This window comes from Amphiura filiformis, chromosome 15 (genome assembly GCF_039555335.1).
Source record: "Amphiura filiformis chromosome 15, Afil_fr2py, whole genome shotgun sequence".
NCBI classification, from domain to species: Eukaryota; Metazoa; Echinodermata; class Ophiuroidea; order Amphilepidida; family Amphiuridae; genus Amphiura; species Amphiura filiformis.
In genome coordinates, this window is record NC_092642.1 from 51,213,151 (window position 1) to 51,233,912 (window position 20,762).

Genomic DNA, 20,762 nt, shown 5'->3' on the forward strand with positions numbered 1-20,762 from the left:
TAATGTTTAAGTTCTAACGAATGTTTGATGACGAAAAATCGATAATATGTTACATGTAATATCTAGTAGAAATATATTATCGATTTTACGTCAGCAAACATTCGTTAGAATTTAAACATTACTGGAAATAGAATGGCAATAGATTAAATAACGTAGATATGTTGCATACAATATTGTACGTACAATAAAAAGTCTGAATACTGCTTTAGAGTAGAGTGTCAACGTAAACATTAAAGAGGAAACGATCTCCAAACGTACGCATCATACGCCCGTTCATCTATTCCAAATCCCGTGAGTACGTGCGTACGATACGTGCGTTTGGAAATCGTGGCCTCTCTATTAACGCCATATGTAACCACGTGAATGTTACGTCCACATTTTTTTTTCAATCTAGCTATATCTGCGCAAATATCTTGAATATCAGACGTTGCATTAATTTGACGTCATACAATCAGGCAAACAAAATGTTGTGTTGGAGTAACCCGCACTACCCTAATGTTGGGTCCGACTTTTCAACAACAAAAACAACAAAAAAACTCCAAAAACTCCCGAAAAACCGCCATAAGTGCGATGGTCCTCTTCAACATTTACAAGAATTATATTCAATGTAGTACAGGAAGGGAATCGAGACCCATGCCCGGGCCCAGTTCACCCCGGTATGTGTGTGTGTATGTAGTGCCGGGTTTTTTTTATGTACAATGTATGTGGTTACAATTATTACAAGTGGCAAATTATTTCTTCTTCAACTCGAAGTCAAAGGTCAATCCAGTGTCCTTAAAAGTTTCAGTCAATTTGCCATCAAAGAATTTATTCTGGTCCTCGGATAGTCGTTCTTTCCATCCTCCTACGTGTCCTGCAAGACAAAACAATGAAAATGAATGGTGAATATTATTGTTTCCTTCATGTGGTGTCGTCAGCGTTTTGACATAGGCCCTACATGAGTACGCAAACATAGCCTATGTGCCATTTTTGCGAGCGTGTGAATAAGAATCAACACACGCAATTTCTTGAATGTTACGGGCTAGCTAGCATGCTGAGGAAACGAAAGAGAGGTCGCGCATATTATGTACCCTTTTTCTGGATTCCTTCCTACCATGCCTACTGGGCCTACCTACCATTGTTACTTCCACCGAGCCGGCCGCCTGGTAGTACCAGTGCATTTTAAGATACACAATCTCCCCGGCCCCCGAAGGGGCACTCAACTTTGGAGGTGACGCGTATGTAGGGCTGTTAAGACCCCTTTTTCAGCATCGCTGTCACCCAAAGACCCCATATTTTTTACGAACACATGCTCGCTCCGCGCTCTGTCACCCGAAGACCCCTATTTTTCCATTTGATCTGTCACCCAAAGACCCTTACAAGTTCAATTTGAACAGCAACTTTCATTTATCACTGATTTTGTTACTTATTTTGAAAAAATAAAGAAATTTGAAGCCATTTAGAACTAGAAATTCGATTTTCAAGGTTTTTGTGGCGCTGTTTTGGTTGTCACCCAAAGATTCCATTTAAAAAAAAGGTCATGTTCTCACCCAATGACCCCATATTTTTTACATTTTGCTCTCACCGAATGTCAAAAATCATGCTCTCACCCAATGACCCCATATTTTTTACATTTTGCTCTCACCGAATGTCAAAAATCATGCTCTCACCCAATGACCCCATATTTTTTACATGTTGCTCTCACCGAATGCCCCTTAGTGCGAAAGCGCCAGCCCTACACCTATATCCATTTCAAATTGAAGTGCCCCCCCCGGGCCCCGACCCCTCCTGTCGAAATATGCAAAATAGACAGAGAACTTTGTCTCGTCTGTTCAAATATGAACCTTTCGACAATATTCTGCCAATAGTATTTACTTTCATCGTATAGACCCGGGGTATAGATTTGTTCGAGCCGCGACTGTTCACACAGCCTTCTGTTACACTACCCGCCGATCAGGCTGATCCTTCTACCTTGGAAGAGACCAGAAAGGCCAAGGAATGAAAACCAAAAAAAACTGCTAGACCAGGTGTAATTAGTAAATTACCACAGAGTAACTGCAAGGCGGTGGTTAAGCCATGGTGGACATCATCCACAAAATCTGGGTAGAAGTTTTTAAAAAGCTTACACCTCCGGAGCAATGGGTTACTTAAAGGTGACCGCAGCCTCATGACCAATTATAGGGGAATCACACTGATAGCTACTGATGTCAGTTGCAGCTATGGTATATACAATAAGATCCTACTGAACAGAATTAATGACCATATTGTCCAATGATAAGAAATGGCCACGAATCGAGGAGGCTTTCCTCAGCTACCAACTTCCACTCACCATAACATTCATTGACTTTAAGAAAGCCTTTGATTCAATCAACAGGAAGGAGATTTTTCTGTTCTACTATAAGCCCAGAGAGTATCGAATAAGAAGCTGTACGTGTACTATATTCCAACTCACAAAGCGCTGTTATGGTAGACGGCTACATCTCGGATCCCTCCAATAACTATAATGGAGTAGGACTGAGTATTGCAGGGATATATTTTAGCTCTATTTCTCACAACGGAAGGCATTTACATGGCATATAATTATGCTTTTTAGAAAAACAGCATCTGTGGTGAAGTCCTGCAATCTCCATGGCAACAAAAGTCAGGCTTTTTCACACCACTAGCGTTAAAGTATTGCACTGGATGTGAGTCATGAGTGATATCTTCTGACATGGATAATAACTAAATAAGATCTATGTTTTTACTACATCATGTTACAGAATATACAGAATAATGCTGAACATCTAGAGCATTAACCATGCTTGTAATGAAAGGATCTATATCATCACCAACTCTGACAAGCCACGCCACGACAACTACGATTCCTGGGACCTAATAATCCTGAGGATGATGAACTCTTCAGAAGATATGCCTTCTACACCATATACCACGAAGATCTGGAAGGCAAAGAGCATCCCACCTATCTATTGTCTGAAGTACTTGCAGAATCTGTTGGGGAACTAAAACAACTTTACTGACATATGCCATTACGGCCTTGGTTTCAAATCTTAGTATTCGCCTGCTTCGTAGCCGAATGAAATCAAAATAATTATAGAATTGTCACTCATGTAACCCTAAACAAAACATTAAGCCCGTAACTGAGTATAGCTATAGTATTTCACAAACATAAAACGCCCATCTGAATGCCTGATAAGGATGATGATGAAGGCGCAGGCCAAAGTCCACGAATGGAAACTTCCGAATAGGCATGTAATTGTGTTGGATTTTTTCATTTCCAATCGTTTCATTATTAGCCCGGCCCAACCAAGAAATAATAGTGACTTCACCAGGTGATATAATTATTTACCTTTGTTCAGGTATGGTAGCATTCCGAAACACTTAGTACGCATGTTACCGCCCGGTTCTTCTTCTAGTCTGTCATATGTCTCATGCATGGCGTCAATTGTTGTAAGTGATGTGATTTTGTCGATTATTTCATCTCCTAGATCCTTTCCTAGAAAATCAGCTACCAACTTTACCAGGCCTCGGTGATCCTGTTAATGATAATAATTCGTAAATTTGTGAAAATATTTAGACATAGGGCCGACTATCTGTCTATAGATTTCGTCAGCAAGACAATTTGAATATAAAGACATTTTGTGCACTGTCAAGTGCGTCAACTTTTGTAGCATAGTCCGAGTTGTTTTGTGACGTTACCATGTGAATGCATCAGGTCAACAAAAACAACTTCCCATAATATCACGCGATACCCTTCTGGACTTCGCTATCGTTATTTTATAATACGTGATATCGATGTGATATCGAATGTTCACCCCATCAACGGCAGTAAAGTCCCGGAGTAAAGTGCCAATTATAGGGATGGTCTATAGGCCCGACTATCCTGTCCAAAGATTTCGTCAACCAGACGTCAAGTACGCCAATATTAAGTAGTAGCTAGTAGGTAGTCCTGAGTTCTGCTGTGACGTTCCCATGTACGCTTTTTAGGTCAACAAAAAGTTCGCAGTAATCGTGGTTATACTCAAGTAACTTGCAATGTGACTTTTTGGAAACTGACCATCGGGTCTAGAGTTCTGCAATTATGTCATATCTTATATAGGCCTACATGTACTGATGACCAACATTTTTACGCTCATGGGTGAATTCATTTTTAGGTGTGTTATTTTACAACTCACCCTTTTCACTTCTTCAAACTTCACGAATAGCAAGTTGTCCTTGTCCTGACACTTCGTCCAATATGCGTGAACGTGTCTGAACCAATCGCCACCGAGCACTATCAGAACAAGTAAATTAGTAAATTACACGGTACGTAACTGTACCCGCCAGAAGCAGTGACGGAGCGACGGGGAGCATGGGGTAAAATACCCTCCCCCAGTCAGAACTCTTGCTCTCCCCTTCCAGTTTCCCTCCAATAGGGTTAGTGGGTTAGGTTTACGGGCTGTCACCATTTCATATTTTCAACTTTCGTTACTTTTTACCCCATAATTTCCCTCATTCTTCAGGCCTTGCCCTCTGTCTATCTTGTTTGCTGTTGTTTTTGGAGCAACATTGTTTTTTGTAAGCATGCAGCGCAACCTTGAACAACATTATCTTTGAGCAATATTGTCTTTGAGCTAACTTGGAACTTACCAAAATTCTGTTTTTTATATTAACTCACATATTAACTCAGATATTTAGAGCGCTATTTACTGCCGTATAATTTGATGATATGGTGATCGAGTCTTTATCCCTGAGATTACTTGCGCGCATCAATTCTTGCGCATGCTCTAATTTGATTCATACATTAAAACTGCTTTAAAGGGCATTTCGTGATCCACAGCCTCATCCCCCACTTTTCTCAAAAAAAGTTGAGATTTTCATATCACTGGAAACCTCTGGCTACATAATGTTTATGTTCAAAATATTTCTTGCAGATTAATTCGTTTTGCAAAGATATCGTGAAATTTGAATTTCGTTCTGGTGCACCAGAACGAAATTACAACGCATTGTCTATGGAGTAGTGTAATACACATAATCATGCATAACTCGCAGACGCAAAATCGGAATCAACTGAAATTTTGGGAATAGGGTTTTTTCATGGATATGTACTGAAAAATGTCATAAAAAGAGGATGCTAGGATCACGAAACACTCCTTTAACAGTTTGACCATTTAACATTATATACATAACAATAATGAGAATGGGTTGTTAATATAATATAACAAAGAATTTACCTTCTTCGCCCATGAAGTACTCGACGTAATTGTTCCAGTCTCTCTTGTCATCTGGCATAAGAGCATACGCGAAGCTATACATACTACACAAGACGTCTTTGGGATTTCGCATGACGTAAATTATCTACGATGATACACAATACACATGATACAGATAGACCAAAACAAAACGTTGAATCTTTAAACTGTTATCTTTAAAGTACGAAACAAATGTATCTTTTGTTTGGTAGCTTAACTATCTTGGTGGTTTTTTTACTACAACTTGACTTTAAAGTTACTGATTTGACTAAAAAGAATATAAAGCGTTGCTACCCTCTAGCTTATAATAATTTTTATTAAACAACAAACCGGGAATACGCCCGTGAATTCGATATACGCGTAGCTGCAAACTAGATTTATGCGGTTTAGTTAATTGGGTTTTTACACAATCGAAGTAATCGCACCTTTGCTTTCTTTTCCCATATCTGTGGTGGCAAGAATCTGTGCATGAGATGTGACATCATCACTCGAGGAGACTCCCACTCTTCCATGTGCTTGTAACCAGGTTTTGTCTTAGGTACCTCTGAAGGACCTGCGCACATAGTAAACTCTAGACCTTGTTCCATCATGCAGCGGTTGATCTTAGCCATCTCACCATTTGTCAATATTAAATAGACTATTTCTATCAACCAATGAGTACCTATAAGTATATACAAGAGCAAGCATATCAATTTGTAAGCGCTCTTTAGCAAAGTCATAGTTCATTGAATTTACAACCGTATGACAAAACAGGCGAAAATAGTAACTTTTTGCACAAGATTTGCAATTTCAAAAGAATTGGCCATTGCTCATTCTAATAACGCTAGCATATGGACAATATAAGTGTGCATTTTCATTTATTGATATAAAATTTGAAAAATATTGTAAGGAACACTTGAGGTTTTGACTTTTAAAACCTATATTTTGGTCAAAAACTATGCTGGGATGTTGTTGTTTTCTACAGATTTACCACATTAGCCTTGCTATAGACATTGAATTGCGTTATCTGTTGACCTAATGAGAGAAAGTGTTTTAGGGGGAAGTGTTAGCTTTCGTTCGATATTTTAAAAAATCTGATTGGTTGAAGGGAACACTTGAGGTTTTGACTAAAACCAATCACCGAAGCCCATTTTCCAGCTAGTAGCTTCACAGCTCTTGCGATACTATGCACTCAACCGTGTAGTGTAATCAAAGACTGTGTAGAGACAATTCGCTGCTTGCTTTGAAGCTATTGGACGAAAATGTGTGCTCAGGTGTATCGAGGTGGAAACCCGGGGGTGGAAACTGTGCATAGATGGTTTATAAGAGAATCGTTTTTGTATAGAAACCTAACCTTTCCATATGTGCCTCAAGGTAATACAGATAACACATAGAGCTGGTTTGAACTCTCTCCACGTTGGTGTCGACAGCAGACGACAGGTTTCCATTCATTTTAAAAATCAATAATTTCATAATTGTAAATTTTCAGGACCATATTTGGAACCAAAATCACCAAGTGCAAATTATCACTATCACATGATCACACCGGCGGGCAAAAGTTAGTTGGCACATTAACTTCGACCATAGACTCTGAAGACACGACTAACATTAATTAGTTGAGCCCCAGAGGATGATTTAAGGAAGCCCCATCATGCACTGCAAACGTGTTATCACTAGAGTTTCAACTGCCACTTTACTTTTCAAATCCCATTGAATTCAGTGCAAAAGATGTTGTTTAAGAATTGTGCGTGTGTCATTATTACTTGGTCGATTTCAGAACAAAAGGGATGTATGCATAAAGGATAATTCACACCTTCTGTAGGTAACATAAAATATGAAATCGACTAGCATTTTGAATGCGTTTTTATTGTAAATATATCAGTCCAAATTAAAATTTAACCATGCCCGTAAATGCAATGTGCGAGCATGGTGTCATGTTCACTCACACAGCTGTGCTAACCGCAAGTCAACACAGTGGCGTGGTGGGAAGTGCTTAAATCATCCTCCACAATGTGTGAGTTTAGTTCTGTTGATTCAACGAATATTTTAGGGCTAAACCTGTACGGAGTCGCGCTAAATAAGTTTAGCTGAATACTTTTAGTAGCTTTTAGTCGAGTATTATTTGGTGGGGCAACTGTACTAATTTAGAAATGTTTTCAGTGATGACTGCTTCCTTCCTTTCTTCAAGTGCAGACTTCACAAGTGGGTAAGTGTAATAGCTGCCCTGTGAACATTTGGCGATTTGCACACAGTGTATTGTACTCATAGCTACTCATCTACAAATGGCAGCTACACATAGCAGCTATTATTGCACTTACACACTTCTGGCGCTGCGCAGTCGATAATGGCAAACCACCTACCTGATTTCGGATAAGTTACAATAAAAACGTCATCTTCCCGTACTTCAAAGGTTTTCATTGCTTCCAGTGTAGAAGGGGGCGTCGTCCATGCTACATGTACTCCATCAATCACCTGAAAGTCGCTCATCGAATCCCTGTCTGGCTTTTCTTCAGCCATGTTGATTTACTATAATTAGAGAGTTAAGACTCTTATCTAAGAAGAATCGAATATGTAGAGATTAAATTGTCTTATAAATCTTATAGGCCTGTGCTTGCAATGTGAATTCAAACAATTTCACAAGCGGAGCGCGCTGCCAGCAGCAGACACAATGCAGACTATATCAGCACAATGCTAAATCTAACCGCTGCATACACATCAAGCAATGGACTCCCATTTACTGAAGATAGCATTACTACTGAAGATAGCACATCAAGCAATGGACTCCCGGAGTTGACTTTAATACCACCTAAGTCCAGACAAGTGTACAAGTATACAGGAGTGTGATCTATTTGGGCAAGGTCACCTACCAACTGGCCAGTTGACCAGGCCAATGATTGTGGACCTTTAAAGGAACACTCCGGCAATCACATCATTATGCCTTAAAGTCAGCCTCTCATTCACGCGCGGATGGGAAATAGTGTTCACTTTATGTTTGATACGGTTTGTAGACTGAAATTTTGCGTAGAACACGTTCCCGTAGTCCCCTTTATTTAAAAATATGCCCAAAGTGCTTTTTTTTCGGGGGTGCCCCTACAATGGGGGTCAAAATTACTAAAAATGTATTCTAAGGTCAACGGTGGTGATTTTGGTGTCTAAATATATGTTTATAGGCATTTAGATAGTTTACGAAATCCAAAATGGCTTCCTTATGTTCCAAAATTCAAAATGGCGGCCAAAATGGAGAATTTTAGGCAAACTCGGGGCTTTTTCAGGCCGATGGTGGTGATTTGAGTGTCTATGAATATGTCGGTGGACATGAAAAAGTCATTTACATAGTTTATCAAAATCCAAAATGCCGAAAAAAACTTATTTGAACGGCGCTCTCGGGCCGATAGTCGTGATTTAGGTGTAGGTATATGTTTGCGGACATGAAACAGTCATTTTATATAGTTAATAAAAATCCAAAATGGCTGCACTATGCCCACAAATTCAAAATGGCGGTGAAAATGTCGAATATTAGTCAATCTCATTTGAACAGCAATCTCAGGCCGATGGTGGTGATTTTGTTGTCCATTTATATGTTTGCGACATGACAAAGTCATTCAGCTAGTTCACAAAATCTAAAATAGTTGCCCTATGGTCCAAAATTCAAAATGGCGGCTAAAATAATGAATTTTAGTAAAAAATATTGTTAGTTAGACCGATGGTAGCGATATTGGTGTCTAGGCATATATTTGTGACATAGACCCCTATAGTGCACATGACCAAGTCATTTAGATAGTTGATGAAATCATAAATGGCTGCCCTATGCTAAAAAATTCAAGTGGTGGCCAAAATAGCAAATTTTATATTGATTTTGCATAATCATATAGACACTTTGGGACTTAATTTTTTGTTTTAAATCTAAGGTCGCCGTGTCACAATATAATAACTTATAAATGGAACATAGATGCCCAAAATATTCAAAATGGCGCCATTAACCAAAAATGAATGTTAATACTAACTAACACTATCACATTTGATGTCCATTGATCTATTATGATTTTAAAAAGTGGTCCACAGACGATTGAAACGGTTGTATATCTCTAAACCTGGGTATTTGAAGCTTTGGCGGCCATAATATGAAACATCATATAATAATCATTATAACGCAATAGGTAACGTGATTAACCCTAGAACTATGTAAGGGGGTTGTACCACCCCCTAAGGTTTTTCATCCGCCATAAAAAAACGCGTATTTACACCCAAACGACTTAAGCTAATCGTAGATCCATCATGTTTGACTTTAATACCATATCTGAGGTGGCAAGAATCTGTGCATGAGATGTGACATCATCACTCGAGGCATACTGCAGTTACTGTCCGTTTTCCTATACAAAATACACAGTGCTCTTTCCCATTGACGCGTGACCTCTACAAATAGCCCTACGTTAAAAGTATGGGAATATGACTAGTTAACGTCGCTGTGTGAAAAATAACCGGCCAATATTAAAAGTACTCTTCTAAAGTTCTAGAAAATAGAGTTTTTAACATGTCCTAAATTTTAGCTAATTTAGATGTTTGGAAATATTCGTACTTTGGTGTTTTAGTTAATGTTATAGGTAATAGTACATTGCCTAGTTAACGTCGCTGTGTGAAAAATAACCGGCCAATATTAAAAGTACTCTTCTAAAATTCTAGACAATATAGTTTTGTAACATGTCCTAAATTTTTAGCTAATTTAGGTGTTTGGAGAGGGTCGTACTTTTGTGTTTTAGGAAGGATATGTAAACGACAGATAACACCAAAAATATGAAGAAATTATTTCCAAACCGTGTTAAGTCAACAATCATTATGTTGCTCATTTTCAAGAATGCTGGTTTACAAAAAGCACGCCATTGTCTCATTTCGTGAACAAAAGTACACATACCATTGTTTCCTTTCGTTTCCTTTATAATCGGTTACCCAACTGAAGCTATAATACGCAAACTTTATTGCGATATCGCACATGAAAACAGTCACATGTGCACAGCCAGAGAAGATCCGATTTAATCAGTTGAGCTGTTTCAATGAGTGTTATCTTGGTTTAATAGCTTTTAAGGGGGTTAAGTCCTGCAAAGGTCGAGATGAATTCTACTGTAGACATGACTGCATCATGGAGACTCCCACTCTTCCATGTGCTTGTAACCAGCTTTTGTCTTAGGTACCTCTGAAGGACCTGCACACACTGTGCTCACACCATTGACGCATGACCTCTACAAATAGTGTTAGAAGTATAGACGAATCCAACGAGCCAAGTCATGGTCAGGATTTGGTCGGCCATGACGGGTCCCCGCATGCACCACATTGGTGTAGTGACTGCCCATTTAGGTGTATTAAAGCCGCTTAAAATTCGATGTTAGATTCTTTTGTGTTGTACACTGTCATTATTCTTTTGTCTACGTGTAACACAGGTGATAGAATGCAGTTTAAAATACCTCCAAGGCCGCATCATTTCACATTTTAGGTGAGATGGAGCCGACGGGGACCCAACTTTGGCAGCCAAATGCGTGAAATTGGATTCGTCTATAGGCAAACCCAAAATGAAAAGTTGCAATGTTAACGATTCAATTGTGCCTGTTACACTGTGTGCTTTATTGATTGGCCCGTGGGGCTTGTGTGCAATACAACCATGGAGCTATTAAAGATGGAGAAGAAATAGATTACGTAACGCATTGAAACCTTGTGCCGATTTGAAATCTGACAAGCTATTCATCGAAAGGTACCTTTTGTTTGGGACAAAGGGCTTCCGCCATTAAATCGGTAAGCTGACCCGACAGTGTATTAACGCTTTACCTAGCAGGCTACTGTCAATAAGTGATCAAACGAAAGGCGCGTGAAAGCGACGTCTGGAACGAAAAGTGCCTTTTGTTACCATAACACACAAGGATGTGATTGAGTAGCCGTAAACACAAAAAGCACACATTAGCCGCTGAGTACAGTTCGTGATCACCCCACTGACTTCAGGTGCTTCATTTAAATAAATTGAATGCGCTTGCTGAATGATTACACATGAAGGCTTCCATGTCTACATGTCTATAGTACTGTATAATGGTAATAGCTATACGTATACATGTAACAAATAATAAGTATACCATCATCATCAGTCGGCTGCGGATCTTGGGCAAGCGAAATAATTTTGTTTGGCTGCAGCATCCCTTCAGTATCTCCCAGGAGGTGCTGGACATACTGTAAGTACAGTGTGCGCGGCCGTCCCGGTTTCCTCTTCCCATGTGGTGGAATATAAAGCGCATATTTCTTCCACAGGCTCGCCATCTTCAAAACGTAGTATATGGCCGAGAAATTTGAGTTGATGAATCTTGACTCTGGCAACCAGTGGAGTGGTATTGGTCAGGTTGTAGATGGTTTCATTTGGAATCCGATCCACACGCTTGATGTTTAACATGACTCTGTAGCAAGATGTTGCAAATGCATTGATCTTGTTTTCCATGTCCTTGGTAATTACCCATGACTCGCACCCGTACAGAAAGACAGTAACACACGTTGTCTGAAACAGCTTGATTTTTGTTTCGATTGGCAGGGACGGGCTTCTCCAAAGGCGTTCCAGTTTCCAGAAACCTGCCCAGGCTAGTGCTTTTCTTCTTTTTAGGTCTCCAACACTAGAGCCCATCTTGGAACCCAAATACTGGAAGTCTGTGACATGGTTGATGGTACTACCATAGACTTCAAGTGCTGGTTGGGCGTTACAGTTTGCAGTCATATATTCTGTCTTAGGTGCGCTGATGACGAGGCCTAGATCTGCTGCTGCAGTTGCAGTCCTAGTAAGCTGTGACTGGGCCCGGTCTATGGAAGATTCCAGCAGGGCAATATCATCAGCAAAATCCAGGTCATTCAGCATCCTGGCAGGATACCTGCTTGACCGACGTGGGTAGGTAACAATTCCAGCGTCAATTCCAGAAGTTGATTTCATCAGAAGGTAGTCTACCAGGATAATGAACAGGAATGGTGCCAACACATCACCCTGAAGCACTCCAGTTGTTACTAGGAAAGGCTCTCAAATACTGCCATCTACCATAACGGCACTATTGGAGTCTTTGTAGAGCACCTGGATGGCATTGACCACAACCTTTGGTATTCCATAATGCCGCAGCACTGAAAACATGACGGACCTGTTGATGGAGTCGAAGGCTTTTTTGAAGTCCACAAAAGTGACTGTTAAGGGAAGTTGATACTCCTTGAAGCCTTCCATGATCCTCCTCAAAATGTGTATTTGCTGAGCACAGCTGCGACCCGATCTTAAGCCAGCCTGGTTGCTTCTCAGTAAAGGATCAATGTGGGGTCGGATCCTGTTCAGAAGGATCTTGTTGTACCCTTTTGCGGCAATGGACATAAGCGAAATACCACGGTAGTTTGTCATGAGAGAGAGGTCACCTTTCTTTGGTAGAGGAATGATTACATTCGTAACCCATTGACGTGGCGGTGTCAGCGTTGACATGGTTGAGAATACTTCCATACAGAATTCGAGAATCATATCAATCATGCTATCCCCTCCTCCCTGAAGTGCTTCTGCAGTTATAGCACAGTCCAATCATGCTGCCTTGTTGTTCTTCATGACTGCTATTGCTTTGACAACTTCTTCACGAGTTGGGGGCTCAGTGATGATAGGAAGATCTTCAACAGCTGGTGCAGGAAGTTCTGAAGCTGCTGTGCCACTGTCGTTGTTAAGGAGTGAGCTAAAATATTCCTTCCATTCCTCAAGCATTTCATGGTCACTGGTTGGAGCTGATCCATCTCTCTTTTTGACTTTCTCCCCTTTCCTTGAGTTCTTTCCAGAAAGCGAGTGTATAGACCGGTATAGGCCTATATAAAAGTTGTTTCACAAATTGACATTTTATTTTATTTTAACAAGGAGAATGTCATAAACAGTGGCGTACTGAAGGGGGGGGGGTTCTGTAAGAGGTCTTGAGAAGGGATGAGGGAGGAAGAGGTGAAAGAGGGGATATGAAGAATGAGAGGGGGGCTGGAGGAAGAGAGAAAGAGAGGAAGAAATGAAGAGAAATAAATAAATAGAAGTAAATAAATAGAAAGGTAAGAAAAATGATAGGAATGAGAGGACAAAAAGTAAGAGGGGATGGAGAATGGAAGGGAGATAAGAAGAGGGAGTGATACTTCAAGGAAAGAATAAGTACAGAGAAAAGAAAAAGGAATGACAAAATGTAGGCCTTATAATAATTATTATAGAAACTAAACACAGCCCCCTCCCCACATAGGCCTAACGCTAACAGCACTATAGGCAGCCATTCGATGATGTCAATGCCTTTATGCGTTACGTATTTAAAACGCCCAGTCAGATGTATTTTACACCTGCCAAGCACAAGTCACCCAATTTCGAAAATTGGACGTTGAATTTACACTCTCATGAATATTGATTGGCAACATTTTCCAATATGTCAGCCCTCAAATCGGACACAATAGCACAATAGACCATTCAGTGCGTTGAATACAACGATGCGTTCCCATTGAAGATCGTTGAAAATGCAACTTTTGATTTTGGGGTTTGAGGCTTTGGAGGCGCATATCTTGGTCAATTCTTGTTCGTTTTTCACGAACAGGGTGTCAAATAAGAAAGCAAAGTCCGATTAACAAAATGTATATTTCAGAATAATCCAAAATTATCAAGTTATTGAACAGCAAGAATGAATATAACTGACGAGTTTCTTTTTCTGCCTGATGAATATACAATTATACATGTTGCGAGCGCAGCGAGCAGGAAAATTTGCATATTCAAGCGTTTCCGTACCATTTTCCTAAGCCTTTTTAGCGCGTTTTATTTAAATGGCGCCGCATGAATGTGAGCCAAAAATCGCTTGCCCCCCTCCCTCTTGGCTTGACAAAAATTGCCCCCCCCCCCGTTTTTGGCTCGTCAAAAATTTCTTGCCCCCTCCCAATTTTACCCTCCCCCAGGGCTCATAATTATTGCACAGCCCCTTACTAGAACTGCCACCATAAAACGTGAACAATGACATTAAAAACTTGTCAGAACACCCTCATCATCATGTAATGTTCCCCGTGTTCTAGCATGACTATACCAGTTGTAGCACGGGGCCGGGGAGTAGAAATAAAGCTTTATAGACCTATAGTAGTAGCAGAGCGGGGGCCCCGCCAGATGAGCCTGGCAGATGAGTAAATGGTAGCGGTTACACTGCAAAAGCAGTGTTTAGAAATTATTTTTATAAAATTATGTCTTACCTAACTTTGATCAAGACGCACCTACCTACAAAGTTCGAGGGCATAAATTATGTCTTACCTAGCTTAGATTAAGATGCACCTACCCCCTTAAATTTTGGTAGGGGTGTGCGGCACGGAGCACCGAACTTTGGGAACTAAGAACTGATTTTCGGGCAAAATAGGGGCTTGAAGAACTGAAATTTGGGCCAAATTATAGGCTGTTGAGCTAAAAATTTCTAAATTTTTTCCAAATTTGAGCTTAAAGAGCTACAATTGTCAAGAGTTTTGAGGCTCAACGAACTGGAGCAGATTCAAATGTGGGGCTTAAGGAACTGCCGGAGAGCCTGAAAAGGGGACCCTTGACCGCCGCACATACCCGTACCACCTTAACATGTGAGTGCCCCCCGGGACCTACCCACCAAGTTCGAGGGGCATGCGACCTGTTTCGAGAATAAGAGCGGACAGACAGATTCACAAACAGACTACCAGTAGCCTATTATTATTAAATTATGTCTTACCTTGTTAGTGTTTCATTTAAAAGATGACAGAGAACATGAGCAAATACACAAATATTGTCCTGATACTAGTTATAAGTAACAGATGACAGAGAACATGAGCAAATACGCAAAATATTGTCCTGATAGTTTAGTAAAAGATGACAGAGAACATAGCAAATACACAAATATTGTCCTGATAGTGATAGTTTAGTAAAAGATTGTCCTTATAGTGGCGGTTCTGGTATACTCATCATAATACTGGTGTAGTTGAAAAAGATGTGATCTCTGAACCCTTCTCCTAGCTCACAGTACGTCGGACTGAATGCCTGGTAAGCAATGCTTGGTAACCATGGTAACGCTGGCTAGTTAAAAGTTATTATTTCTTATGTCACAGAGCAGCAACTATGTTCCAATATCTGTGGTTCAAGTGAACTTTTTCATTTCTGCATACCTGGTAGCTGAAAAAGTTCCCTGACCTTCAGTGTTTTAAAATATTATTTTATTCAAAAATTACCTAAAATCTATACTAATAAAAATATTGAGCTCTGCGTGTACGTGTCACATCGTCATCCATCTTCGTGTTAAAAATTGCCGTGATAGTACAGCGAATCCTCTCGTTTTTTAACAGCTACGCATCGCGATTTTGTTCGAGATAGGCCGAGCGACTCAGGCTAAGCATACCATGACTATCATGAGATACCACAGCGTTTCTATATTCTACACATTATTACGATTTGTGCATGCTCTTACCCCATATGATGTTTCTATTACAAGGAAAACTAGTGGCAAATGGTGGTCATAGACCACAAACCTAGCTGGGGCTTGTTGGTGTTGTGGAGGTATCTGACCCCTGCAAAATGTTCCAAAAATATTTCCCTGGTCATGAGGTTTGTTGTCACCGAGTTTGAGTCCCGTGCTCCTTACAGATGTCCAGAAAATGCAATTCTAAGATTTGACCCCAGATGACCTTTGACCTGACCCCTGCAAAATGTTCCAAAAATTTTCCCCTGGTCATCAAGTTTGTTGTCACGCAATTCTAAGATTTGACCCCAGATGACCTTTGACCCCTTGCAAGATGTTCAATAATGTTCCCCTGGTCATCAGGTTTATTGTCACTGAGAGTGAGCCCTATACCTCTTACAGATGTCCAGATAACGCAACTCTAAGATTTAGCCCCGGATGACCTTTGACCTGACCCCTTCAAATTGTTCCACCGAGTTTGAGCTTTGAACCCCTTACAGATGTCCAGATAATGAAATTCTAAGATTTGACCTAAGATGACCTTTGACCTGACCCCTGCAAATGTATCAAAATTTTTCCTCAGGTCATGAAGTTGGTTGTCACCAAGTTTGAGCCCCATACCCCTTACAGATTTCCAGAAAATGCATTTATAAGATTTGACCTCTGCGTGACCTATGACCTGACCCCTGTAAAATTTTCCCCTGGTCATGAGATTTGTTGTCAATGAGTTTGAGCCACATATCCCTTACATATGTCCAGATAATGCAATTGTAAGATTTTACCTCTTTAATGACCTTTGACCCCAATTCTGTGTACAAGTTATAGGCACTGGGTACAGTTGATGCATATGTGCAAGTGACGTCATTGTGCTATGTAATTTGTGGTAGAAGAAGCATTTTGAAGGTATTTGGTTATATACCTGTAATGCCCCCTTAATGACCTTTGAACCCAATTCTGTTTACTCACTATGGGCACTGGGTATAGCCGATGCTTATGGTCAAGTGACGTCATTGTAGAATGTTAAATGTAGGAGAAGAAGAATTTTTAGCTGAAATCACATTTTTAGCCTATTTGACCCTTCTGTAACCTTTAACCTACTAAAAGTCAGGTGACGTGTATGGTCGTGGTCAATGATGGTTGTGATCAAGTTAGGTCAAAATCAGTCAAAGCATGTCTGAGCTAGAGCAAAAAATGTGCAATTTGTTGCCAGAAGAAAGAATGGATAGCATTACAGTACCTAGCTGGGGGTATAAACCCCCCAGCTAGGTAAAAATAGTTTTCCGGTAAAACCACTGAGTTTTGCTTCCAGTACACTCACTCGAAAAGTAGTACACTAATTAGCGGGGCCTTGCAGCTTGATGTGGATATCTTTTATTGCATTTTTAATGTAAAAATTTGAAATCCAATGTATAAATTGAGATATATTTAATTTTGAGAATGACAATTATACTTTATAGGTATTAAGAAACGCGTTTAGTTAAGTTAAGGGGTGGTGCAATAATTATGTGTACCCCGGGGTGAATTATAGGGGGGCAAAGATTTTTGGCAGGCCAAAAGGGGGGGGCAAGCATTTTTGGCAGGTCGAAAGGGGGGTCAAGTGATTTTGGCAGGTCGAAAGGGGGACAAGCAATATTTGGCACAGATATTTTGGGCACCGTTTCTATATTACGCCCTAAAAAGGCGTAGGAAAACGTTACAAACATATTCAAATATGCAAAATTTCCTGCTCCCTGCGCTCGCATTATATGTTAAGACAATTTAAGGTTATAAATTCGGGTTCCCCAAAATCTTGCATGTGTAAGGGGGGGGGCAAAGATTTTTGGCACATCAAAAGGGGGGCAAAGGTTTTTTGGCACGTCGAAAGGGAGGGCAAAGGTTTTTTGGCACGGCCAAGGGGGGGCAAGCGATTTTTGGCAGACCATTTTGAGAATTCACCCCCCGGGGGTACACATAATTATTGCACCACCCCTAACCATTTAGTTAAGTTCCAGGTGCACGTTCTATAACACAATGCATATGTAAACTTTCTTTATCTGTGTCAATAATAGAATATTGATTTCAACGTAGTATTAAGCTGTATGGAAAAAATATTTATAATACAGGTTGTTGACACTGTGCGTGTCTGTCTGTCCGGCAATGCGTTTCGCTGCACTTCGACGCATCGATCCGATATTTTGGATATAGATCGGGCCCAAACTTGGTAGGTGGAATCCTTGGTACGAGGGGAATATATGCCCAAAATAAAATTGAGGTCAACCGAGGTCAAAGGTCATTACGGAGGGGTCAAATTTCAAACTTTGTCCGATGGGATCGGGCTCAAACTTAGTGGGTGGATTCCTTGATACAAGGGGAATATATGCCCGAAATAAAATTGAGGTCAACCGAGGTCAAAGGTCATTACGGAGGGGTCAAATTTCAAACTTTGGCTCAAACTTAGTGAGTGGAATCCACTTTTTGGTGAAAGTAATAATAATGTAAAAAAGAGTACACCAAAAACGATAGAAGGAGCCATCGGTACGGGGCACCGATAGCGCTATGGGACCAGATTAGATGTTGTGCCTTATAGTTTGATCAGAGCGTAATCAGCGGGCCTTATAACATCGCGGATTAATATCAATATATATTTTATTTTGACAATTAGCCTATCTTGTGACATCTACTTTATTTAACATGCACAATATAGACCAGACTGGTCATCTGGGTCTACTGTTCAGAGTAGTGGTAAAAGCCTAACAATTCAGACAATTCCCGCCTATTCCTTAATCGTGAGCTGATCAAACTATAGTGTTATAGTTTTCTGAAGTTCAGCAGTTTTATGGGCATTGATCTTGTTCGTTTATTGAATTTCCTATTATTATTTTGTAAGAAAAAGTTTGTTTGCTAATAAAGAAATGTGACAAGAGAGACAGGAGTTTGTGTCTTTACATAATAAACATCTCAAAAAAAGTAACTCCCCACCCCTTAAATAATGGCCATTTTCAAAAGGGGGCTATTGTATTAGAAATCTGTAAAATGCGTTGGAAGCCGAATTTATTTCTGCGCATTTTGACACCTCATTTGATACGATAGCCCAGAAAACAATAAAACACCGGTCAATTTAATGTAGTGAGGTCCAGATCTGAAAGTTGCACTTACTACAAATTTTTACAATACAAAAACACTCAGATATCATTATACACAGATTTCCTTCCATTACACTGAATACAAAATTAATACAATTTACTGCAACTTTCAAATCTTGGGTTACATTGATTTAAATGTACGCTGTGACGTCAATATTTAGTCAATTGCTACAACTGAGGTGTCAAAATGTGCAGACATAAATTCTGCATCCAATGCATTTTACAGATTTGTAATACAATTACCCGTTGTTGAATAATGGTCATTATTTTAGGGGGTTAGTTTAATTTTTTTGAGATATTTATGAGTACAATGTGGTTCTCTTATCTTTCAGCGTACAAACATAATACATAAATAACTTCACAAAGTGACAGTCATGGAACTATTTTTAAACATATCCTCAATAGATATTTGAAGAATTTTTTTAATACACTTTTAATGACCAAGACGAAGTATTTTGGAACGGGACTGTTTATGGATATATCTAGCTTTTAACCTTGCCTAAAGCCAAAACATTTTAATAAAATATTACAGAGATTGCGATTTATAAACGTAGCCTCGAAAGTACGTGGATTCTATTCAAAATCCCGTCACGGGAGAGTGGATTTGAACAGATTCCACGTACTTTATTGAAGAGATTCATCAGGAATACAGATATCAGATTTCAAAGTTTTCATAGTACAAATTCCAATAAAAAACTCACGTTTTCCATACAGTTTCGGCAATCCTGTCTGTTGCCTTTCTCAATGGTATATGCCATTTGATCCCTTGTTGGATGGTATGACGTCATCGGAAGATGATGACGCCCTCAGGATCAATTGGTCATAGACGTGACTCAGTTGGAAGGCCCCCTCGTCGCTGTTCATTAGACTCTCTTTCATGCTTGGTCGTGATTTCCTCCGGATCCAGATGGACTCCCTTATCCATCTGGTGTTTCTTGTGTCGTCCGTCGCTAGAATTGTTGGATTGTCCCAGTTAATCAGATGGTTTTCTTTACTGGCATGTTCTGCAATTGAGGATTTCATTTCAATTGACTGCGAATCCTTCCTAGCCGCCCTGGTGTAATTTTGGGCCATCCTTTTTTCCGATTCAACTCTGTGCTCTTTCTTTCGAGTACCGAACCGGCGCCCCGTTTCGCCTACATACGTTTTAGGGCAATTATGACAAGGGATTTCATAAATGACGCCGGTTTTGTCGTCCATGTCTACCTTGTCCTTAGGATGTACTAAGAGCCGTCTTAAACTGGTATGTGGTTTAACAGAAGACGCGATGTTGTGGGTGCGTAAAATTCGCTGCACACGTTCAGTTACCCCCTCAATATACGGGAGCGTAACATTAGCCCTAGTTTTGTCCTCAATTGTCTTGCTAGCGGTCTTTTTCTTAGGTTGTTCTTTTTCCTTCTTAACCTTATCAATGGCCCAATTAGGGTAGCCACATGTGTTAAGGGCTTTCTTAATGTGGTCTTCTTCATTTTTCTTGTCCTCCTGTTCAGTTACAATTTTATCTTTTCTGTCCAACAAAGTTCTCACAACCCCTAGTTTATGATGTAAAGGGTGTGCGGAATTGAAATTCAGATACTGATCTGTGTGTGTCGCTTTTCTATAGACCAGAAGTTTGACACTACCATCCGGTTTACGCACTATGAGCGTGTCCAAAAATGGTATTGACCCGCTTTCCTCGGTTTCATAAGTGAATTTTAGGTTGCCCGTATCATCCACTTTATTCAGATGCTCAGTTAACTGGAGACAATCCAACAATTCTAGCGACGGACGACACAAGAAACACCAGATGGATAAGGAAGTCATCTGGATCCGGAGGAAATCACGACCAAGCATGAAAGAGAGTCTAATGAACAGCGACGAGGGGGCCTTCCAACTGAGTCACGTCTATGACCAATTGATCCTGAGGGCGTCATCATCTTCCGATGACGTCATACCATCCAACAAGGGATCAAATGGCATATACCATTGAGAAAGGCAACAGACAGGATTGCCGAAACTGTATGGAAAAC

General features: G+C 40.1%; 2 protein-coding genes across 2 annotated transcripts; both read right to left on the minus strand.

Moving 5' to 3' along the window:
- Nucleotides 1-213: 213 nt before the first annotated feature.
- LOC140171798 (sulfotransferase 1C2-like) lies at nucleotides 214-15,247 on the minus strand. Its single transcript, XM_072195131.1, has 7 exons — nucleotides 14,912-15,247; nucleotides 7,547-7,712; nucleotides 5,633-5,868; nucleotides 5,190-5,313; nucleotides 4,152-4,249; nucleotides 3,326-3,512; nucleotides 214-853 (listed from the first exon to the last, which is right to left on the minus strand). The coding sequence occupies exons 2-7, from the start codon at nucleotides 7,701-7,703 to the stop codon at nucleotides 732-734; spliced, it is 924 nt and encodes a 307-aa protein (XP_072051232.1). The 5' UTR covers nucleotides 7,704-7,712; nucleotides 14,912-15,247; the 3' UTR covers nucleotides 214-731.
- Nucleotides 15,248-19,494: 4,247 nt separating this feature from the next.
- On the minus strand, nucleotides 19,495-20,556 carry LOC140171019 (uncharacterized). Its single transcript, XM_072194202.1, has one exon. It carries the CDS (start codon nucleotides 20,554-20,556, stop codon nucleotides 19,495-19,497), a length of 1,062 nt encoding a protein of 353 aa, XP_072050303.1.
- Between the last annotated feature and the right edge of the window lie 206 nt (nucleotides 20,557-20,762).

Bases quoted from the DNA above. Each gene is read 5' to 3' on its own strand.
- LOC140171798 (XM_072195131.1), bottom strand. From the start codon at position 7,703: ATGGCTGAAGAAAAGCCAGACAGGGATTCGATGAGCGACTTTCAGGTG. The intron at 3,513-4,151 runs GTGAGTTGTAAA...TATCATTAACAG, and splicing joins AGTTTGAAGAAGTGAAAAGG to GATCACCGAGGCCTGGTAAA. The intron at 854-3,325 runs GTAAATAATTAT...TTTGTCTTGCAG, and splicing joins GCTACCATACCTGAACAAAG to GACACGTAGGAGGATGGAAA.
- LOC140171019 (XM_072194202.1), bottom strand. From the start codon at position 20,556: ATGACTTCCTTATCCATCTGGTGTTTCTTGTGTCGTCCGTCGCTAGAA.